The sequence below is a fragment of the Puntigrus tetrazona genome, chromosome 5 (genome assembly GCF_018831695.1).
Source record: "Puntigrus tetrazona isolate hp1 chromosome 5, ASM1883169v1, whole genome shotgun sequence".
Classification (NCBI taxonomy): Eukaryota; Metazoa; Chordata; class Actinopteri; order Cypriniformes; family Cyprinidae; genus Puntigrus; species Puntigrus tetrazona.
In genome coordinates, this window is record NC_056703.1 from 5411915 (window position 1) to 5435675 (window position 23761).

Below are 23761 nucleotides of genomic sequence, written 5' to 3' on the forward strand. Positions count from 1 at the left end.
AGAGGCCGCGGTGCGGAGCATAACATCGTAAGCGCATCCTCAAGGTCGCGTTAAAGTCGGCACAAAGAGCAGTAAATGTGAACTCTGAGACTTACAGGTAAAGCATTACACAGTGTGCGTGTAGACAGGAAGCTGTTGGCATCGCTTTAGACTTGATTTGAGGCCTGGGAAAACTAAGAACGCTCGGTTTCGGGGGGAAATCAGGGCCGGTCTGTGCTCCGAAGCGCACGACTGATACGGGGCCTTGATTGTTTAGTAGTTAATAATTGCATTATATTGCAGGGAACGGCTCTAGATCAGGCATCTGTCCGGCGACGGAATGAGAGTTCGGCTCATTCACAGGCACAGAGGAATGGAAGAACAGTTCAGCTGCTTAACTCTCCGCGCAAGAAGCGAGAACTACACCAGACGGATATGCAAGAATATACATCTGACCCGTCAGGTCAACAGGTCACTAGTTACTGCAACACTGGAGCCTGGTGCCCTGGGTGTTTGCTGTAGATCACATTTGTGGGTGTTTGTTCGCTTCTGCAGGACCGAGCAGCCTAGCGGTAGCCCTCGCAAACCTCTTTCTGCACCTCCTATGAGATGAGAAAGAAAAACGCCAGACCAAGCGAGATAAACAGAACCGAGAGAGAGAGAGAGAGAGAGAGAGAGAGAGAGAGAGAGAGAGAGAGAGAGAGAGAGAGAGAGAGAGAGACATAGAGAGACATAGAGAGAGAGACATAGAGAGAGAGAGAGAGAGACATAGAGAGAGAGAGAGAGAGAGAGAGAGAGAGAGAGAGAGAGAGAGAGAGAGAGAGAGAGACATAGAGAGAGAGAGAGAGACATAGAGAGAGAGAGAGAGAAGCTCTATTCGTTTAACATTAAAATAAATAGTGAGTACAACGCAAACGAACACCAAAGTGACCCCCGAAAGTAAAGCGAACAATCTTGGTTAGCAAGGGATAAAGCCAAATATTGGCGGTTGATAAGGAATAAAGAAACTCAAAAGTGCCCGTAGAGATAAAACTGAACTTTCTCCTCCGATAATAACAATGTCTTTAAAGGATTCTTCGTGTATTACGAGGGCTGCATCTCATCGCTCTCTTCTTTATCGGGCGATCCGTTGCTACCGCCGTCATGAAGCCCCAGTTTCTGGAGCTCCTCCTCTGCACTGGCCAGCGACGTCACGGTGACCGTGTGTTCCTCCATCTGCTTCTGAAGGCTGTCCATCTCCTGCCTGCGAGAAATGACCATCAGATGAGCGAGAAAGGAACGCCATCTGGTACGTGGTTGTGGTAACTTTATTTATATGAAAAGGGGAGGCGGGGGAGAGCAACTCCGGCTCAAATGATTACTTGTCCTCATTGGTTTTACATGCCTGCTACAAATGTGTGGTGCTTCTCAGGAACACATTTAATCAGAAAGGGCATGTTGTAACAACCTTACGATAGTTTAAAATCCTCATATCTGATTAAAGCGTCATATTAGGCGTCGCATGCTTCACAAACCCTCATAATATACAGATTTTATGCTCAAGGATGAGTTCCTGTTTTAATCATGTTATAATATATGTTATAAATGCATGTGCCATTTAGTTACTTTTAAAACCATGATACAACTTCAGGATTTTATGGTGAATAGAAAGCTGAAACAATACCTCTTCACTTCTTATTCTTGTTCGAATAAAAGCAAAAAAACTAAAACATTACTGAACAGTAGTTTATTTAATAAATTAACTAATTTTGCAGCTTGAAAATGAATGCTCAAAGCCATTATATAGGCCAAATCAACGTAGGCAAATAAGAGATATTAATAATATGGATTGTGATCATTAACGTGTTGTTATAGTGTTACCATGTGCCTCTCCTCTTGTTTTCACATAGAAAGGTATGGTAAGATGTGTGCAAGTCTTACTTCAGCTGTTTCAGACAGTTGTGGAGGTTATTGAGAGGTTCTTTATTGACGGACGCTGAGGGTTTCAACAGTTCGTCCAAAAGCGAAGCAGGAACGGGGCAGTCTGGGATTTTTACCGGAGTCACTGGGGTTGACTCCCCCTTTACTTCCATCCTCTGTTGTGGGGACAGAAAATATTGACACACACACACACACACACACACTTCCAAACGTCCATGTGGTCTGAATGTCAAAACAAGATGAGCACCAGCCCTACCTTTCTGAGCTTGCCGTTTTTGAGGTCCTGTTTGAGCTGGTTGTTCTGCTGAAGAACGGTCTTCATGCTGTTCCTCAGCTCTCCCACTTTAGCCTGCAGCTTGAATTTATCCTTCCGCGTGCCATTGAGCTCTTCCTGAACCATCTCCAGCTCCACCTTTATCCTCTACAGACCGCATCAAACAGAAAAGCCCAACATTCAGGAGCAAAGAACCATAATACATGTTCTGATGTTGTTGTTGCTTGTTTGTGTTATGTACGCCATTCCAGCTTCTGTGGCTTCTTTCATGACAAGAAATATTCTGACTGAATTTATACATACACGTATATATGTATGCATGTACACGCCACACATATAATGTATGCATGTATAAATTCAGTAATAATATATATATATATATATATATATATATATATATATATATATATATATATATATATATATATATATATATATATTTAACTCTGTTAAAAATCTCTTCAAAAGAGTTAACTGAATAATAAAATTTCCCTCAATGAGCCAAAACCAGCACAATCTAATAAAACACGCTTAATAGGTATTCAGCAAAAAGAACAAGTTGGAGGATCTTGCCCTAGTATTAAAAACTCATGTGTTATACAGCGGGTATAAACAATATGGTCCCATCTTGTTCCAACATCGTCTTTGAGCCCACGGTGCCCAGCTACCCAACAAAACCAGGTATTAAAATCACGGCCCTCCAGTTCCAGATGTTTGTCGAAACAAATACGTGTTCTGATAGCAGAATCTGACTCGCGCATCCGACCTGTAGAGTGTCCTGCAGGGTGTCCATCTCTCTCTGGTGACACTGTTCCACCATGTCCAGCTGCTGTTTCTGTGTCTCGATGTCCCGCTGCCTCTGCTCCACCTCCCACTTCAGATCCTCCACCTGCAGGGAGAGAGGAACACAGCACACGTGATATACAGTGAAAGTGAATGAGGGCTGGTCGCAGTCCTCCGTACAGAGTAAGCGTTCAAAGCCGTAGATGAAACTAACTTGTGGTTGATTTCAAAACTGTACTCAGCTCCTCTAGACACTGAAAGTTGCATAAAGCGGTAGCATGCACCTTATTTAACCCTAAAACCTCAAAAACGTGCAAGCATTGTACCCTTAAGTTACATGTCCTGCATAGCGCTTTTCACAATACACGCCGTTTAACAAAAAAAGCAGCTTAATAGAAAATCCCAACATTTTAAGAGATGCAGGTTTGGCAGTTAGCGGTTGAAAAGGATACTGCAAAAACAAAAAGGCATTCCGACCCAGAAAACACGTTTCAGAGTAGAATTACTGGCTATAGCATTATTTTTCCAAAGAAACAGCTATATCCAAATAAGCAAGCCAAAAACTTACATGCAGCACCTTGAAACATCTCTCAGTATTTGCATTTAACACATTAGTGATGGGCTCAGGTTCGTAAACCTTGCTAACTGCTCACCTAGACAGCATTTCAAGGCATTGGGAGAGAGGAAAGATTCAAACAGTTGACTAGGTCCGCGCACGTACCTCTTGGTTAGTGAGAGGCTGTTTGCTGAGCTCATCGTCAAGCTGTTTTTGAAGGATCTGGAGTTGAGAGTGAGCATCGGCTAATTCCTCCTGGAAATGAGAAACCTCTTCGGAGTGCTTCTCATCTTGAGCCCTGTCGAAGAGAGAGAAATCTCTCACAACACACACCAACTCGATCCGAGAAGATGCTCTTTAAAAGTACCCAGAGAGGTTAATAAATGATAAATCGGTTAATAAAGCAGTTTAGGCACCTGATTGTGAGTTTCAGAGGCGGCTGCGATTCTGACAAAACACGGACTTACGCAAGTGTTTTAGCCTCTTTCTGCAGGGTTTTGATGAGCTCTTCTTTGGACTGCAGGTCTTTCTTGATCTCGCCGAGTTCCAGCATGGCCGCTCTGTAATGCCTGCGGTTATGGGCTGCCTCCAGCTTGGCCTCCGCCACCTGAACAAAGCGTGCAGACACACAGGTCACGTAACAAAATCAACCAAAGCCTTCGGGAGTTCTCAAGGGGAACTGGATACGCCTGGCAGCTGTTAAACCATGTATTAACCTGCTCCGTCAGATCCTTGACTTTTATTTTCTCTTTCTCCAGAGCAGCCTGAAGCGTCTGCACCAACTGCCTCATCTGCTGGTCCTCTTCTTCTTTACGCTTTAACACTGCCTGAACCTAAAGTGAAGGATTTCTGAGATGTTAATATCTGAGACTTCTATTAACTACAGATTAGTTTTGTAAATCTAAAAAAGGTAGTTATGACATGTAGCATCACACCTGTAAGTTGAGCTGGACCAGATCTGCTTCTCTCTTTGCCAATGCAGCCTCAAGAATATTGGCATGTTCCCGCAATGCACTGTGGGATTTCCCAAGCCCAGAGAGCTTCCCTTTCTCATGCTCTAGCTCAAGTGCGAGCTTTTTATTGGCATCCTCCAGGCGACGAATTCTCTTCTTAAAATTTCTTGACTCCTGAAGCTGAGGGGGAAAGAAACAAATGATCAGCGAAATGAAAATAAAATAAAATTAACAAATCAGCAATCACAGCTTAAGTTATTGTAATCCAAGTTTATTAAATTATTGTACATAATTTCTAAAAATGAACTGGGTAAAAATACACCATCATTCAAATGTTTGAGTTCATTCAGATTTTTTAAAAGAAATTAATTCTTTTATTTAGCAAGGATGCAATAAATTGATCAAAAAGTGAAAGTCAAGATTTTTTACATTGTTAGAAAAAAAAGTCAATTTAAAATAAATGCTGTCCTTTTGAACTTTCTATTCAAAGAAATGTATTAAGAAATTTTGCACTAAATTAAGCAGCGCAACAGTTCTCAGCATTCATTATTATTATATTTTTAATTATAATTTTATTATAATTATTGTTATAATATTATTATTATTATTATTATTATTATTATAAAATGTTAATAAAAGGTTTTATGAGTCCTAAATCAGCATATTAGAATAATTAATGAAGGATTATTTGACATCGAAGACTGGAGTAACAGATTTTTAGTAACATTACAGTCTGTACTGTTTTTTCATCAAATAAATAAAGTTGGTGAATCTGAAAATGTTTTTTTTTTTTTTTTTTTAAATCTGATTTTCTGACTGCAAAAGATGTGCATGTAATCATGTTAATTATAAAAAAAAAAAAAAAAAAAAGGGTTGCCATTTATAAGTTACCATAAATGGGTTCTCTCTCACCTCGTCTTCCAGTTCCAGCACTTTCTCCTGATATTCCTCCAGCTCCGTGCTAGTGAGGGTGATGACCTCCTGTAGCTCTTTCTCCAGCATGGCTTTACTCTGGCTCACTGCCTTCAGTTCTCCCTGCAGGGACTCTAGCTTGGCCTGAAGCAATAACAACAAACACACATCAGCTCGTCACGTTACTGAAAAAGAGGAGAAACTGTAGTTGAACGCAGCACCGCAGCGAACGGTTGTAAACTGGACTTGATTAAGAACAATACATCTTCGGTACTTATGCATCTCTTTTTACGTTTAAATTGCAGACCATCGGTAGCAGTTTACCTGAAGTTCTTGGCTGTTTCCACCCTCTGAAACCTGGGCTCTGAGTTTGTCAAGTTCAGCTTCAGCTGTCTCTTTGGCGGTGAGGGCTTCCTGCAGCCTGCGGCTCAGAATGCCAACTGCGTTCTCATAGGCCTTATGCTTGGCCTTCATCTCCTTCTGTGCACTGGTCAAATCTGTGCCTATACGCTTCATCTTCACCTTCTGCTCCGAGATAGCCCTGGAAGAGGAAAGAGCAGCACATAACAGCAAGTTAGATTGATTTTTTTGGGGATGTTCCTCAAAGTCATTTTACTTTGTTAAATCAACAGTTGGTTTAAAAAAAAAAACGCATCCCGATTCCTCATCATTTAATTCTGAAGATGCAAGCAAATCACAAGCAAACGTGCACTATTGTCTATATGTCACATCATATTCATGATGTCAAAGACTGAGCAGCGGTCACTATGGAAACCCTTATGGCAGGAGAGGCGGTGTGATTGTGACTCACTTTCTGGCTTCATCCTGCATTTGTTCGATCCTCTTTCTCAGATTTTCATTCTCCTCGGTCACAGCCGCCAGCTGGTTCTGGTCAAACTGAAGGGACTGAGGCAACAATGTGGAAAGTGTCAAAATATGCTATACGCTATTGTTTAAAAGTTTTTTCCTAAAATGGGGTGCCCACCAAGGCTGCATTTGAAAAAAAAAAAAAAAAAAAACTGTATAATAATAATAATAATAATAATAATAAAACATATTATAATGTAAAATAAATAAAATAAAAAATAAATAAAATAATAAAAATAAATTTGTCAATAAATATTAATTTAAAAAAAATCTTAAAATGAACAAATGTTTTTGAAACATCATAACTGCCTTCGCCCTCTTTGCTTCTGATTAATTTAATGCATTCTTGCTGAATAAATGTTTTTTTACAGTACGTGTGTACCTGCAGCTGAGAGTCAAGTTGGTCTCTCTCTGTCTGTACAGATTGTAAATGGGCTTCCAGACCGTTCATTTGCTGCTGGACTCTCTCCACCTCCTTCTGCAGGCGAGCCTGTTCCTGTTCTGCGCTCTTCTTTTCTCCCTCCATTTTTAACAGCTCCTGCTTCAGGTCCTTCACCTCCGCCACCAGTCGCTTTTTAGAAGCCTTCAACTCCGAGATCAACTGGTCTTTGGAGCTGGCATCTCTCCTGTAAGCTTCAACCATTACCTGCAATAAAGCAGAGCAGATCGAGGACATTTCTACCAATTCCCACGTGACACAAATCTGCATAAATCCAATGGACTACACTCTATAGACTGAGATCATACCTTCTGCTGCATGAACTGCTCTTTTAGTTTCTGTGCTTGTTTTTTGAGGTTGCCATTCTCTTGCTGGAGAGCTTCAATCTTGTGAAGAAAAAAGGAAAATGCGCAAGTTGAAAACATTTTAATTATCTTGATTAAAAAAAAAAAAAAAAAAAAAAACTGCTTGTTTTTAAACCTCTCACCTGGGTTGATTTAACCTGCACTTCCTGCCTAAGCTGGTCAAGAGTGTCGGACGCCACCAGCACTTCCTCCCCAAGCCTTTCCGCTCCTTCATCCAGTTCGCTCTTATCAGCCCGTGCCGCCTGCAGAGCAACTTCCAGTACTATTTTCTCATTTTGGAGATACTGCATGGTTTCCTCTTTAGCTGTGGCATCGTTTTGCAGCTCCTCCAGCTGGGCCTGAAGCTCCTGGTAACGTGCCTCCAGCTGATTAAGGGCCTGTTCTTTGGTTTGGAGGGTCTCCTGAGTAATGGTGAGCTGCTTCATCAGCTCTAGGTGCTCGCGCTGAAGCGATTCAAGCTGGGCATCTTTTTGGGAGAGAATGAGTTTGACCTTGAAAGAGAAGAATCGGTCATTATCAGTTTTGTGGCCGCAGCGTGTGAAAACAACCAGCTTGTAATGGTGAAAATCGTTTATTTTTAAAACCAATAAGTTAGTAGCAGGCTCTCCAAACAAGCGGTTTGAGATTCTCCCTATATTGACGTCACAGATGAAAAAAAAAAAAAAAAAAATCTCACCCATTGGTAACGCTCTCTGCCCTATTAGCATAAACACAGAGTGAGAAGCTGCGGTCCGCCATTATTGTTCGTTACCTTTACACCGGACTGCTTTGTGAATAAGGGTCAGTATAAAGCAGGGGTTTTTCACTAAAGTTGCATCTGAAAAATGGATTAGTGCCAAGCGATCCAGCTAAGCGTTACACCTCCAGAAGTAGTAAGTATCAGGCGTTACTTTTTCTAAATTGCCTTCCTTAAAAGAACTTCTTGGCACCACGCAAGGGAAATGTTGCTAAAGTTCCCACTGTCTGTCTGTTTTCACTGATGCTGCCTTCAAGTGCCACCAGAACGATCATAAACCGAAACGTGGAAGTTAAAAATACATATGAAAGCAACATGAAGTCGATCGCTAGAAGCATTTGAGCTCTTACAAATTTTGTAATAGCCATGTCACCATGAGTTATTTTTTATCCTGCCATGCTCCTGTCTGTGTCAATTATAAAATGTATTTTTTATGCACACTACTGTCAGACGCCTGACTTTTAAACCTGAGTGCGTTTTCAGTAAAGAGAACAGACTTGCACTGACAGTTGTGTGTTTATTTGCAAAGGCAAGCATGGAGCTTGAGCAGTTAAATCTCCGCCCTCTTCCTCTTCTATTTGATTTAAATGCAGTTTAATTTGCCAGTCTTATTTTTCTCTATTATATTATATTATACATTGTCATATTATATCATTGCATATATAAAAGTTTTGTAATTTAGTTGTACGTTATAATAATTTTTATTAAGCTGTGTTTTTAATATATTTTAATATGGTTTATATAATTTTTATTATTTCAGTTTTAATTTGAGTTATACTTTAAGTTTGATGTTTTGTTAAGTTGATGTTCTGGTTTCTGGATCAATTCTATTTGCATTAAAGGAAAAGACAGAAAACTGCTCGTTAGGCTCATACCCTAAAAGTGGCAATTAAAAGTTCTGTAAGGTGTTTTGAGTTGAAACTTAACATACACACTCTTGGAACATCAGAGACTTATTTTACATCGTGTGAAAAGGGGCATTATAGGTCTCCTAAAAATAGATCAATTTGACCCATACAATGCATTATTGGCCATTGCTACAAATATACCTCTGCTACTTGGTTCTGGTTATGCTCCAGGGTTACAAAAAAAAACATTACAAAAAAAGTCTCTGTGCAGCAACCTGCGTTTAAGCGTTTTTTTTTAAGAGCAAAATGTTGATTGGTCTGAATCTGCAGACCTTTAATTACCGGGTGAGATCTTAAATACTAGAATACACAGCAAAAGACAAATGTGGTAGTGAGTGTGAGAATTTAGTCACCTGATCGAGCTCTCGCTCCAGTGTTGTTGCCGTGTTGGCAAGTTTGAGCAGATGCTCTCGCTCCTCTTCAAACTCTTCTAGCTTGCGCTGAAGATCTTCCTCTACCATTGACTTTGCCTCCTGAATTTGATGGATGGCTGCTTCTTGAGTCAACATGTCTACCTGGATTCCAATCAGTAAATTATTATTATTATTATTATTATTATTATGCTCTTTAGACATGATCTTCATTTCAACTTTTTCCTTATTGATTAAAGTCAAAATAAATAAAGCATTTCGTAAAAAACACACTTAACTGAAAACCGAATTTAATCCCCAAACGGAGTTAATTTTGAAAATTAGCAGGTGATGTCAGATTGACAGAAAGAAAAAAAAGGAAAAAGTATTGTTAGTGTGCCAGACCTCTATACTCTGTAGCTGCACAGCAATCCGTTCCTTCTCTTTGATTGATTGATGTTTCGTCTCCGTGAGTTTATGAGACAGAGTAACGTTCTCCATCTTTAGATTTTCCAACACGCCGATCTGAGTCATCTGACCCGCCTGAAAGTAAATACGCAAACAAATACACACCACAGATGGGCATTTTGCATTTTTATCTTTCTGATAAACATAGGCTTTTGAATACAGACACTGTCGCTTAAAGGTTTAGGGTCAGTAAGATTTTATTTTTTTTTTTTAAGAAATTGCTGCTTTTGTTCAGATGGATGCATTCAATTATTAATTATTATTCATATATTGTCTTTTTTTCATGTTAATGCAACACTGAAAACGGCATAACCACTTTTAGGATTGATAATATAAAGAAATGGTTCTTGAGCAGCAAATCGCCATGATTTTTGAGAAATCATGTGACACTGAAGGCTGGAGCAATGATGCTGAAATTTCAGCTTTGCGTCACAGGACATCATACAATGTAAAACAATTAATATTAATAATATAAATATCTGCAGCCCTAGAGAACTAACATTTTTCAAAAACGAACGATCTTACCAACCCCGAAATGTAAACGGTCAGCTGCATTTCACCTACGGCACCCTTGCGATATTTACAATCTCTTCATCCTTCTGTAAACGACACTGCCTTCCTGAGCTCACAACGTGACATTAGCGGGCCGTTATACCTGCATGTTTGCCATCTCTCCCTGCAGTCGCACTCGTGCCTCCTGTGCCACAGTCAGTTGCTGCTGGTACCAGAGGCGGAGCTGCTGTAGAGAGTCCACCTCTGCCTGTGAGGTCTTCAGTCTGCTCTGCAGAGCGTTCCTCTCGCTCTGGACCCGCTGAAGCTGTGCTTGTAGGCCTCCCATCTGCTGCCGCAGCTCAGAGACTAAGCGGAGAAGCGATGAATAGGAGAAAGCTATGTAAACATCTACTCAACATTTTACTTAATTTTGTTAGCATGTATTCAGAAGGCCAAATTCTAACTTAAACGCATAAGTGCATAAGTAATTATATGCTGAGACTAATATCCCAGACTCAATCGTAACATTATCTAATACTTCGTCTTCACCTGTGTTGTCCTTGGTATTCAGGCTCTGCTGCATCTCCTCAACTTTGACCATGAGCCTCTGGTACTGCTCTTCAGCCAGCTGCAGGTCATTGCCCAATGAGGACAGACTGGCATTCTTCCCCTCCAGATTGGCCTGGAGATCCACCATGGCCTTCTCCAGAGCAGAGCAGCTGGAGCGTAGTGTGGTGACTTCGGAGGTGAGGGTGCTCTGCTTCTCCTGACTGGCCTGGGTCTGCTTCACCTGGGCCTGCAACTGGGCGCTTACTGTAGCCAGCTGGGCCTGGAGCTCTGTCTTTTCCTTCAGAGCCTGGTAACAGAGAAAGGTTTTAAATGATCCATGTGGTTGCAACCACATTTTAAAGAAGCGTGTTCTTCAGAAGTATAGAACAACAAATAAATATTACATTCACTCATTTAGTAGACGCTTTTATCTAAGTAAAGACAATGGAAACAATTAAAATCAACGAAAGAGCATATACACATGCTATGACAAGTCTCAGTTAACTTTTTATTTGTGTAATTATATAAAAAAATTATTATAATTAATTAATTACAATTAATTATAAAAAAAAAATAGAATAGAATAGAAAAACATAGCAAGCTAGCATTTTTTGCTTTTGTTAATTGTATAATAAATAAAAAGAAAAAATTTATGGAATATAAAATGATTAGGCTAATGTTTATTGTTGATGATGTTGATTTAAAAAAAAAAAAAAAAAAAAAAACAAACAACTGTTTAAAAAGTTGGGATTAGGATTTTTCATTTAAATTTATTTTATTTAGCAAGGATGCATTTAATAAATAATAATAAAATAGAAACTGTGACTTTTACAGCGATTCCTGATTGCATTTTTAATTTTTTCCTGAGAACAAAATACTGTAATTTGAATCATTAAAATAATTTATAATAAATATTTTAAATAAATATTAATTATACTGCAGTAATGCTGTACATTATTTGTTTGCTATGTACGTTTTATACATATCTAAAATAACTAACTATAAAGATTTTAACCACTCTGCTCTCTTTCAGCCATTATAAAAAAAATCAAGTCAGTCAACCACTAATAGATACATAATAACTAACAAATAAAAATTGTTCTATGGTGTTACATTGCAAGAATGTTGAAGAAAAAAAAATAATAATAATAATAATAACAACAAGAATTGTAATCTTCATTCATAGAGTTACAAACAGCATGAGAAAAGATTATCTTCAAAAGTTTTTATTTTTTCTGTCACATCATAGGACACACTGATATTTCAATTACCTATATAGATTCTGTTGGTAGCAAGTAGCAAATAATGGACATATACTTGGGACTGTAGTATTATCTCACCTGATTGGCCTCGGAGGAAAGAGACTCCAGTTGTCCTTCTAACCTCATTTTCTCTTTCAGCACTTGCAGCATCTCATCATGAGTCCCCATCACAGAGCTCCCATACGACACACTGCAAAGGCATAACCCAGCAGTCATCATGAGGGTGAAACAGGCTGGTTTCGAGACGAGCAAAGACGTGTAAAAAATATTTACTCATACCTGCTGGAGAAGCTGTCCCTGCGACTGCGAGGCTCCACGCTGCCCTCTCTTTCCTGCTCCAGCTCTTCCATGTGCCTCTCTTCAGAGGCTGCCTGCAGGACTTGCTGCAGTGATGGAAAGTGGCCCATGGCTTCCGGAGCAATCTCCCTCCCTTCGACAGTATATGGAGCCTTTGGCCGGTTCACTATTGCAGCTAACATATTATATGTCCCTGTAGTAGACACGCTACTATAAGACGAGCTATCGCTGTCATTACCATCAGCTCTGAAACCCGATTCGCTTCCATCCACCTCAGAGACGTTGTCTCTGATTAGCTGAGATGATTCGTGAGCGTTGGTCTCGGAATTGACGCTGATTTCCGAAACTGTGGAGACCGAGCTGATGGTGGAGTGGAGAGAGCTAAACGACGAGTCGGCCGACGCCGAAACTAGCCCGCCCGGCGCATCTGTGCTTTTAGCGTCAGATTCAGGAGTTCTGTAGTCGGCCAGAGAGTGGATCTTGTTGGAGCGAGATGATTTGGATTTCTTCTCCTTGCTTGAAGGGATCCCCAGGCTTCCCAGTTTGGGACCGCGAGGAACGCTGGTGCGCAGGAAAGAGTATTCTTTAGTCATGGCGACAGTACTGGCCCGTGGGAGACCCTCGGGGTGGAGCATGAGCTCCGGGTCCAAAGTGCTGAATGGGCGGCTCTTAGGAGTGGAACGCCGGGTCTGAATGAGAAAGAAATTAATATGCAATAAGACACCGGACAAAAACAGAACGGTTCATCAATAGGGGCTTTCGCACCGCATAGTTCTGGATCTCTAAAGCAGAAACGTTATTCAAAACATTTACAAACATTAAAAAGGGAATGGAGGATGTCGTAGGTCTCGTCATAACGTGGTTGGAATGTAAAGCACAGTTTGTGCGACTGAAAGAGCAAAAAGCTCGGCTAAGAGACAAAAGTTTGCAGACAAAAGTTTGCAGCATCATCTGTTTTCCATATTCATGAAGTAAACATGGCTTTTTAAAAAATGTCAGGCATTTCATATGAATTTGGCTAATCATCTTGTACTTACATTACTCCTAGTTCCTGTGGTGCCAATAGTTCTAAGAGCTATGAAAAGGTTCCTCCTTAAGCCACTAATGTTTACCATTAAATCCATCAAGTCCAACAACAACAACAAAAAAAAATTACCCAAAAATGATTTGCTCACCCTCATGCTGTTCCAATCCAGTTTCATTTTCATTTTTAAGTAGAGGAAAGTACAAAAAAAAAGTAATAAAATAAAAATAAAAACTAAAAGGTGAATAACAGACCAAAAGCAATAATAAAATGGTTCATAATCTTGAAGTCAAACTTAGTGTGATGCAATTTCATCTGACATTTTAAATATAGTTGAGAGCTGTGGCAGATTTAACATTTGGTCCGTTTATTTCAAAAGCTAGAACACGCCTTTAGAAGACATGAAATATAGCACAAAAGCTATGGCAACTACTTTTTTTTTGTCATTTTTGGAGGTTGACCATGTCCATTCAATTTCACTGTAAAGAAGTTGAATGAGGGCGAGTAAATGATGCCAATTTTCAATTTTTTGCCAACTATTCACTGAATTCAATCAGAAACTGACAGTTCTTATTCGTCTGACTCACTCTCTCGGTGTGCCGCTGTACTCTGTATTGTTTGAGCTGTTCCTCCAGACGCCGACGAGCTTCCTGGCGGATTTTTTCTTCATTTTCCATCTCCACCGATGGCTCTTTTGATGCTACAAGAAAGACGTGGTCAATAAAAACACAAAACTCTTGCTACGTAAAAATAGGCGGTTGAAAAGTTGAGACATTGTCAACCAAGCAGTACTGGATTGAATGCAAATATTGATTATAAAAGACAATAACAGCTCATCTATGCTGAGAAAATGCTTGGTTGACAATGTCTTGTCTAGGGATAGGAACTGACAACTGGTTCCATTTAAAAAAATAATAATAATAATAATAATAATAATAAAAAATATAGAATATGGACCCGTTCAATGCATTTAATCCAATTATACATAAATTCAATGCAATTAATTGCACTTAACAAGTCTATAAATGCACCTTTTGCTGGCAATAGACAGATAAAAGTACTTTTTTTAATTTAGTGGTGTATTTTTTTGCTCTGAAAAATCTGAAATTAATAATAAGGCTGCTAAGGGTCTTTCAGAGCAGAATTACTAGAAAAATAATTGACTGTAGTAGCGGAAATGGAACCAGAATCATTAAATGTCTTATGATTCCCGTCCCTAGTCTTTAAAGAGTGAAGCTTCATGCTGGTCCCGATACAGCTCTGCAACCCATAATGAGCCATTCCAGCCGCTTTAGTCAGAAAAAGAAAAAAAAGCAAACTTGAGTGTCCGTGTCAGTTAGTCCTTATTAGTTCAGCCATATTTCACATCCAAGCCAAATTGATTTAACAAGATACACAATGTCTTGCCAGTATTTATGCTGTTCCCAGAAAAGCTTAACCTTTCCCGAGTCGCCAACCAGCACAACGACCCCGGGATTGCCTTCGTAAAGCGCTTACAATCACAGGAGATACTAAATAGCCTTTTATTAAATTCATTAGGCGCGATAAAGAAAGTCCGGCTAAAATCTCCGGCAAGCCAAAACGAAGGAGCAGGCAAAAACAAGGTACACCAAACGGCGAGGGTTAGCCTAAATCAGCCTCAAAAGCCAAACTTGGGGGAATTACGACACGACAGGACAGGAAGGGAAGGGGGTGATTCGGGGGTTTATCCGGTATCGTGTGCTTACACAATTCAGTCTCCTGCATAGGAATACTTAGTCTGAGCGATTGCAATGCGTCACCCTTGTGAATAGAGCCCTCTGCAAGAGCTGCCTCAGACTTCTCTAGGCTGTCAGGGAAAGAGGCCACACCTGGATCCGGCTCTGCGCTCAGAGGGGAATCGGGAAGGCGGCTGCCCGGGGATGGAGCTGCCAGAGGTGGGGTGCTGCCTCCGGGACTTTCCTGACACTCCACCACGGCCTCTCCGTTTGGCAACAGCTCTGCTTTGACATGGCCTAAAACAAAAGACAAGAGACAAGACCTACGGAGTCAGTTTATTATTATATTGTGTTGGACCAAGTAAAACTACTGACTAGTCATTTTTACAATTGTAGGCCTAGAAAATGAAATATTTAATGTGAGTAAAATCTGTAATTAGTGCTGTAAAAAAATAAAATAAAAATGTTATTTATATATATATATATATATATATATATATATATATATATATATATATATATATATATATATATATATATATATATATATATATTTATTTGAGATTATATGAATAGAAATAGATACATAAAAATACATGCAAATTTTTTTTTTAAATATATACTCTGTATGCATTTATACACACACATAATGCAAATAAAAACTTTTACTTCGGATTCGATTAAATCGCAATTAATCTTTGACAGCACTAAAATGTTTCTATTTAAAGCAATTGTTACCAAAGAGCGCTTTGATACCTTGTTTTCTAAAAAAAAAAAAAAACACTTAATACAAACGCAGTTTGGTGAGACTTTACACTAACAGCCAGCTGATATCTAGGTTAAGAGGTTATGACTAGCGCTTTTTGGTCAATTTACTTTTAAACGTGATTAGCAACCTGAAAAGCATATTTTGCGCAACTCTTGCAGAACAAGTCAAACAGCCTAATCGAGCTACCATGACAGTTTAGGAAACAGATACTGAAAGCGGGGGGAAGTTTGTGGATACATGTATATATAAAAATTATTTATAAGGTAACAAACAGCACTGGAAGAAGTGGGAAGAAAAAAACATCTCAATGCCAAGTGACGCAGTAAACAGCAAATGTTCACTTTGAAATCTTGCCAGGTTTTCAATGAGCACAACAAACAACTTTCAAGCAGCGCATCCTGCACATAATTTGTGCATAGCACGAGTTTAAAAATATATATCGACTATAAAACAGAAAGTACCAACGACCAGCCTCAATTCTGATTAAATCAACAGCCTGAGCATCCATCAAGTTTCATCTTAAAAGGACACTTACCGTTAGGGATTTTCTCCATTACGAGGGATATCTCCGGCTTCAGAGACTCTACAGTATTGCTTCCTGGGTCTTTGCCATGTTGTGCGTCCGGCTGCTCAGGGTTGGCCTCCACTGAGGTGGTTTCATTATTTCCATTTTCCATATTTCTTGAACCACAGATGCTGCTCTAGCATCCATGAACATGAGCTGGCTCCCACTAGTGCAATTCACCTTTACTTCATGCTCTGTAATCTTTGGTTAAGACTGCAGGCTGGCCCGGAGGGTGCAGACAGCTCGAGTCCTCGGTGATCCTGGAGAACGGAAACATCAGTTTAACCCATCCTTACCGTGAGAGGGGTTCAAGATTCATCGCTCAAGTAAAGAAAAACTAGCATTTTACTGCTAATTCAAACAAAACAACAATTCGGAAACGAAGCAGTTACCATCACTTGATTGTTTTGATTTTCTCATTATTATTATTATTATTATTATTATTATTATTATTATCCAATCATCTTAAAAGCACCTCTCCTTCAACCATAACTCATTACCTCATGTAGATTAAATGTACATGTTAAAAATAGGTATATGAATGTGTCTAATGAAGAAAAGTACTAAAAAGTACTAAAGAATGATAGAACTCAATTTTCCCATAAAACTTCAATGCCTTCAACTCTAACAAGGTTCGTGTCTTTTATTGGGTTTCCAATGCATTGGGTAATTGTTCTTATGTTTATTTTGTTATAGTATTCAGAAATAAGTCAGCTTAGTGCCACGGCAGACTAGTAAAACGTTTTTTTTCCCCCCCTTCTAACTGCAAGCCATCAGTGTGTTGAAGTAATAAGATTTACGTGTCACTCGAGGTTGGATGATTAGACTGACCATCAACAGGAGACTAACTATAGAATAGTGCGATTTAAGATACATCTGACGTGCAACCAAAGCTGAAGTAACTGTAAAGTCAACACAGATACACTCGTTTTAAAAACGACACACGGACAGACCAGGCTGTCAACAGCGCGTTTGATTAACTGTCACTTTCAGCATAGACAAAATATCCCTGACTTTAAGGAAACTGGAAACGAAAGCGCTGCCACAAACGGACTAACCATAATAAATAATAAATCAGCAGCACGGGAACGGCAAAAAATAACGGGGGATGCTGTGTCAATTCGACTTCGTTATTATAAAATCTCTGATCTGATTAGCATCAGCCTTTAGCCACTTAGCCACATCGAGCGACATCCGAAAACCTTTGGCAACCGATGAGTGACACTGAAACGCGACCTCGCTTCTGCAAAGCTATTATCGCGTGAAACGGTGAGTAATCGGTGTAGTGATAAGAAGTAATAGTAAAAAAAATAATTAAGCACCAACCTCAGACGTGCTCCTGCCTATACTACGTGGCTGTTTAGGTTCCGTCCTTTAAACAGATCCGACTCGGTACGTTTCCTCTCAACAATAAAGGTTCCGCATTGCTGCGTAATAAAGCGAAAACATCCATATATTTTAAAATCCCCTGATTTTATAACACCAATTCACAGTAACTTAACACACACACACACATAAATATATAAATAAAACATATCTCTATATATCTAAATTAACTTAATGCGAATTTATCTAATATATATATATATATATATATATATATATATATATATATATATATATATATATATATATATATATATATACATATACCTTATGCTGCAATTAGCAGCATTTTCGATTATATACAATTTTTACAACATTTTAAAGTGCTTAAATTCTATTAAATGAAAGTCTTGTGTGATATGCTACGCTAATCAATCAGAAAACCTTTTTTTTGGGTCCTATTAGGCTTGTAAATAGAAGCCAGACAGACACTGATGTATGACAAAGCATCAGTATTTAATTTGGTTCGATCACAATCCTTTTACATGATTTAGAATTTGTCAGCACTAGAAAACGTGAGATCTCAAGTCAATCATCAAACGTAATTTAAGGGACCCTGCTGCTTTTATCAAAAACCAGGAATGCTGAAAATTTGCTCCTCATCAAACGCGTTATCAAAACCTCAGTTCCTAAAACGTACATTCAAAATAAAAAAAATAAATAAAACAAAATGTCTAAGAGCCCAAATTATTGTGCATGCCATCATTGTAAGATTCCTTATGATAAACCTCATATGCCCTGTAAATCTTGATCAGTGCCGTTTCTCGATATTTAAGTTAACCCTTGTGGAATGAAAAGCATGTTTAGTTATACAGTACCTACTTATTTCACTTGTCTTCCTATATTTTTACAAAAGCATTTATTGTGCATCACAACAACACAGGCCCCTCAATTTTTAAACCCTTGTTGCCGCAACCAATCGACAGCAAACCGTTTTTCCCCCCTTGATTACCAGTTAAGAGGGTCACACTCATAACAGGTCGAAAACTTCCTTCAGTTATTAACGACAGAGCTGACATTTTTTATTATTCGCCAGATGCAGCCCTCCACAAAAAAAAATCATTTTCGTCATTCGATAGTAAATTCAAGCCACAGAGAAGTCAAATGTTCCTCGTGTGACTTTATTGTAAGGAAAAAGTCGAAGATCTCAGATACTCATTCTCCCTATCAACTCATACAGCCCGCTCTCTTATCAGACAGTGCTCATCTAGACACTCGCAATATAACTCTTTAAAGTACAAAAAGAAAAACAACAAAAGAGGTTACCCAATGTGGGAATCAATCAATAGCACAAGCCTTGTATCATAGCATGTCATGTAAATACACAAATACATGATGACTGATGACTGGTCCACAATGTATGGGGGGGGAAAAAAATGAAGGGCGATATGAGAGTTTGTGAATGGGACAAAAGCTCACAACATCTTAATGATTGAGAAATGGACGCATTAAGAGTGGCACCAAGGTCTTGTGAAGTCGAGGCCAAAAAGAAAACAAGTGTCCAATTTTTCATTTTCAGAGTCTGTTGTAGAAAAGGGGAAAATGGCAAGTGGAGGATCCGTATGAAGCTACGTTCCTGGGCTCATTTCTTCTCCTCCTCAGCAGCCTTCTCCTCTTTCTTCTCTTCCTTCGCCTCTTCTTTCTTGTCTCCTGAACTCTTTGTCTTGTCCTCATTCACAGACAGCTCCTCCAGCTTCTCCGCCACTTTGTTAGCACTGTTCATGCTACCTGTGGAAGAAAATTAAAAAAAAAAAAAAAGGCATTTGGAGTACTCCGTTGTAAGCTTAATTAAAACGAAATAAATGTTTGAGAAGACACGGTCACCTCCCGAGCGAATAGCAAGGCAAGGTTATAACGTTCTTCCAGTTGCTGTCGCAGACAGAAAAAGTCTAAGCCTGGATGTGTCAGACTTACACAGAGTGAGTCTGCGTGTTAACAGTAGAAAACTCAATCGTCGTACCTTCTAGGGACTTTCTGACCTCTTCTTTGCATTCATCGAACTTCATCTTGAACTTCTGTGCATCTGCAAGAAAAAGAGTAAATATATAATGGTTTTGAACTCTAAAATGCAGTTTAGAGTCACGACGCAGCATAATTAGGCTATATAGTGCAACTATTGCCACAGTTTGCATGAAATTAAAACTCATCTATTAAATGCGTATCGCTGATCTTGAATGGATCGCTCGTGCAATTTATCATCATCCAAAGGTGGCATATGCTGGAAACCTCAGGTCATTTTTTCCACTTTAACTCCTCCCCTTTCTTACAATCAAGTTTGCATGTTCTCCAACTTATCAGCAGAAACCAAATCCTCTTTACACTCTCTGCCCTCACTTAGATCATCTGGCGCTTCTTACGTTCCATTGACGAACTTTCCCATTCTCCTTCAAATAAAAGTTTAGCCTTTACTTTTAATATCAGTTTTACACTATAGCAGTTTTACGAATCTTCCGAATGGAAAAAAAATCCAGCCGATATCTCCAAAACATTACAACACACTGATTCAACCAAATTATTTATTCTGGAAATGTTCGTTTGTACTCACTCTCTGCATTGAGGAATCGAATGGCCAGCAGCTCTGGTTTGGGTTTCTCATCTGCAAAGTCAGCATGTGTATTCCACACCCAGGCCCGGTCACTGCCTGCATTGGGCTTCAGCTCCATCAACGGCATAACTAGAGCAAGGGATTTCCAGAAATCAGTCAAAGCGGTCGGAAAACAGAAGCCGAGCAGACGAACTGCTGCACTCACTGTGATGGTTGGCACAGATTTTGAGGGTACGGTCTCTCCTCATGAGAAGGCGGATGGAACCCTTCTCTTTGTGTCGCAGGAGTTTGACGTCACCCGTCCCGCGCTCCTTCCACTCCGGGGGATCGTTCTCGCTGGCGAAACGGTACAGCTTTGCCCTCCTACGTGGAAATCACATTGAAGTCGAACTCGTCAGCGGTCAAATATATTTTCCAGATCATATTAAAGAACGGAAACCATGACGAATGAGCATACTGGTACTTTAAAAGGGATGAAGGACCTTAAGGTTTATCATTTGACGCAATTTTTTAAAACTACTCGAGCGCAAGATGTGAAAACAATGAAAAATAGCTCAGTTTTATTCATTGTGTTTCAATAACTTTCAATATGGCCGTATTCTTGAGTGTGCTCGTGAATGCTGTGGGTTATGCAAACCTCAACGGTAAGGAGATAATCAGATTTAGTAGGATATCAAACCTATACTTTCTCTTAATGTACCTGCAGCAGTCTGGGCCCTTAATGTTCATCAAAACAAGAGAGAAATCCTTTACTGCTCTTGACAAACACTTTTTTTTTTAGATTTAACCGACTAATCTGCATGCAACTTACACAGTGAAGATTATGCAGTGTTATTATTGCTTATTAAAATATTAGACCTTCTTGAAAAACTTAAGCGCTTTGTTTATTTCTGATATTGTTTTGTGTCTTTGTCTACTTTTCTATAATAATCTTTGAGGTTTCTATTAGCTAGGCTAGTAGGTTTTGCTGAATCAGAAATCTAAACCACTGGAATCTGAAGGTTTTTTTGTATCGTGATCGCTCTTGAAGGTGCCCACAATCTACTACAAATTGTAGGGCTAGTGATCATTTCTGTCCCGTAAACGTTTCCTAATTATATCCGCATGTAAATATCTGCACAGCTTCCAGTTAGAAAAAGAGCGTGACACGCTTTATATTCAAAGATATATTCAAAATGACAGAAAGCCAGAAAAGAGAACCTAATCTAAACCTAATGACAAAGCGTATTTCAGGTTTTGAGTGCATGCCTAATAACAAACACAATCGGTCATGTCTTAAGGGAACATTAACGCTTGAGAAAATAGGATGGGTGTCAGTATATTAGATGCATCCATTAGATTACAGTGGCAGCAGCCTTCAGGTCTCTGTCATTAACATAAATAAGACAACACAAGAAAAACATTTCATTTATACAGAGACATTATACATCTGATTATTCAATTACGATATTATTTCTCACCTGAACACTTAAGAGTTATCAATAAAATAAATGCAACGAAATAACACAAATCAAACTTCTTCGTTTTGACCGTTCGCTTAGCTTCAGGTGCCTTTCTACTCAAACTTTTAAATTTAACACGATAAGACTGTGGAACACGAAGTTATTTTTTGCCATATCACCCGAAATAGCAACGCGCCCCGTTCGGATTTAGCGACTTACATCTTGAAAAGCTCTTCCTCGTCTTCCTCTAGGGTCTTGACATCCTGCTCAGGCAGCGAGACGATGGGTTCAAAATGAGGGTCGTGGTTGGAGTCCTCAACATTTTCTGTGGACGCCTCGTGATCATCTTGTGCCTCCTGGAGGGGGAAGTTATAACAGCAGTTTTGTAAATTCAACTTAGAAACAATAAAACGGGGCAAACCGGGGTCTGGTGCAGGCGGGATGGACGAATTTGTTACAGAATTTGTTCTGCTGAGCTTCACAATGTCCTGATCCCGGCTGTGCGGGGCTCCTGCTTCCACATTGCTCATCAGATCAGTGGAGTGAAAGGCTGTGGGATTTGGAGGGATCATTCTCTGGAGTTTGGCCTATTGTCTCTGAATGTGCTGCTGCAACCAAACTTGCGCCCGCCGGCTCTGAGCCGTGAACATGAACCGCGGGGTCTAACGTTCACGAAGGCCTCGCAGCTTGCATTATTCAGAGGCTTTTCCCCTCCAACTCTCTCGGCAGACCTCTTGCACACGTGAAGCTCTGGACTGGTTCGGCCGCTTTCAGTGAAGTTTCGCTCGGTTAAAATTGCGAAGCGGCTCGTTTTGCGCCTGAACGGATATCGGACGGTTACGGCAAAGTGCGAGTTGCACCAGTTTTCTCAAAAGTGGACAGTCGGTTAGCATGCGGGCTAACGAGAGGCCTAAATGCGTTTAAGTGTTTAAATCTCCGTCTCGCCCCCGCAGTTTTGACCACACCGAGCAAATACGGTTAAAACGCGCAGACGAACCCGGAAGGGTGTTAATAAACCGGCTTTGAACTTCGCGTGTGCTGCGGGTTTAACGATGCTAACGCACACAGGCTAACGTGATCTTAGCATGATGCGTTTCCATTCAAATCATAAGCTGTATTTACTTGGAACATCGCTGGGTATTTTTATTACTTCAATAAAAGCACGGATAGTCGACTGCGCTTTAGGCTTAAGGAAGTGACGAACACAAATACGCATACAATTATGAATTTCAAGACGTTACAGCTGCTACCGACAATGCAGCGTGATTTTATTCGCGAACGCATTTGACAAGGTTTAATAACAACACAAGCATTAAAGCGTTTAGAACAGTAGGTAGAAAAGCGCATGCACGACGTGTAATAATAATACAGCGCGCCAGGCAGGAATAGGAAAAAAAACACCTGCTCTTTCACTCTCTGTTAAATAAGACCCTCATAAAACATTTATCGCCAGCGAAACACCCAAAATAACCGCCTGTCGCGGTCCGAAAGGGACGGAAGACGGACACGGCGGCGTTCCTACCTTTGGGTCAGCCATGGCTTTTGCAGATGTTTGGAGATTAGGGAGAGTTTCTGTACGGTTTGATCAGCGTCAGCTCGTGAGATTTCACTCCGCTGTTTTCGCGCGCGCCTAACCGGAGAAGAGAGGCGGTGACGTCAGCACGACGTCAGCGCGCACTTCGGCCACGCACAAATTCTGCGGGGTTATTAAAGCTCCAGCTGTAGGAAACAAATTATGCTTTTTATGTATATTTTTCTTGTTCAGGTGTTATGGTCCAGACCCTCTTTAGAGCCCTGACCTCTATTAAAGTTTGATAGTCATCTCAGAACAGTTTCAGCAACCAAAATGAACTTTTCTCCACCATAGCCAACAAATACATATTTACTGTGTTTAAAGGTATACTATATTGTATAACTACCTAATGCATGTTTTTATTTATACATTTTTTTTGTAAAAGTCCTAGATTGTGACAATTATGTGTGCATAATTAAAAAGCAATGCTGTAATTGTTTGAATTTGCATGATAATAGATAAAAAAAAATACACATGCCTTTTGTTTGGCACTTATTACGACAAAAATCAATCAGGTTGCATGGCACGTATTTTATCTCTATGTTTGTTTTTAAAGTTGCCTGATATATTATGTGATGCACCATAAAACAAGAATAAACTATTGCATTCTGCATACTCTGGGTTATGCGAAGCATTGTGAAAGATCTTAA

At 39.7% G+C, this 23761-nt stretch overlaps 2 protein-coding genes and 1 non-coding gene across 4 annotated transcripts; all 3 read right to left on the reverse strand.

Moving 5' to 3' along the window:
• Positions 1 to 754: 754 nt before the first annotated feature.
• Positions 755 to 17554, reverse strand: golga3 (golgin A3). 2 transcript variants are annotated; one of them, XM_043239633.1, is made up of 24 exons: positions 17492 to 17554; positions 16136 to 16425; positions 14985 to 15128; positions 13722 to 13834; positions 12093 to 12799; positions 11892 to 12003; positions 10552 to 10858; positions 10166 to 10368; positions 9448 to 9585; positions 9046 to 9207; positions 7171 to 7539; positions 6992 to 7069; positions 6627 to 6890; positions 6189 to 6283; positions 5702 to 5918; positions 5378 to 5521; positions 4448 to 4645; positions 4229 to 4345; positions 3980 to 4119; positions 3678 to 3810; positions 2940 to 3062; positions 2156 to 2320; positions 1900 to 2054; positions 755 to 1222 (listed from the first exon to the last, which is right to left on the reverse strand). In XM_043239633.1, exons 2-24 carry the CDS (start codon positions 16275 to 16277, stop codon positions 1063 to 1065), a joined length of 4386 nt encoding a protein of 1461 aa, XP_043095568.1. In that variant the 5' UTR covers positions 16278 to 16425; positions 17492 to 17554; the 3' UTR covers positions 755 to 1062. The 2 variants fall into 2 exon arrangements, with proteins under 2 accessions (XP_043095568.1, XP_043095567.1); XM_043239632.1 differs by having other exon boundaries at positions 14862 to 15128.
• A 1097-nt stretch (positions 17555 to 18651) lies between these two features.
• Positions 18652 to 23217, reverse strand: ranbp1 (RAN binding protein 1). The gene is made up of 6 exons (XM_043238965.1): positions 23061 to 23217; positions 21758 to 21894; positions 20302 to 20459; positions 20097 to 20225; positions 19512 to 19574; positions 18652 to 19279 (listed from the first exon to the last, which is right to left on the reverse strand). Exons 1-6 carry the CDS (start codon positions 23073 to 23075, stop codon positions 19134 to 19136), a joined length of 648 nt encoding a protein of 215 aa, XP_043094900.1. The 5' UTR covers positions 23076 to 23217; the 3' UTR covers positions 18652 to 19133.
• On the reverse strand, positions 19350 to 19480 carry LOC122346225. The gene has a single exon (XR_006251120.1). It is a non-coding gene; the product is annotated as a small nucleolar RNA SNORA77 (small nucleolar RNA).
• Positions 23218 to 23761: the final 544 nt, after the last annotated feature.

What these genes read in the sequence shown, in the direction of transcription:
- golga3 (XM_043239632.1), bottom strand. Translation starts at nt 16,277, where the DNA reads ATGGAAAATGGAAATAATGAAACCACCTCAGTGGAGGCCAACCCTGAG. An exon ending in GAATACCAAGGACAACACAG is followed by an intron (nt 10,369 to 10,551) that starts GTGAAGACGAAG and finishes TTCTCCGCTTAG; the next exon opens with TCTCTGAGCTGCGGCAGCAG. An exon ending in AAAGAGGCTAAAACACTTGC is followed by an intron (nt 3,811 to 3,979) that starts GTAAGTCCGTGT and finishes TCTCTTCGACAG; the next exon opens with GGCTCAAGATGAGAAGCACT.
- ranbp1 (XM_043238965.1), bottom strand. An exon ending in GAGGAAGAGCTTTTCAAGAT is followed by an intron (nt 20,460 to 21,757) that starts GTAAGTCGCTAA and finishes ATTTCCACGTAG; the next exon opens with GAGGGCAAAGCTGTACCGTT. An exon ending in GGTCAGAAAGTCCCTAGAAG is followed by an intron (nt 19,280 to 19,511) that starts GTACGACGATTG and finishes TTTCTTCCACAG; the next exon opens with GTAGCATGAACAGTGCTAAC.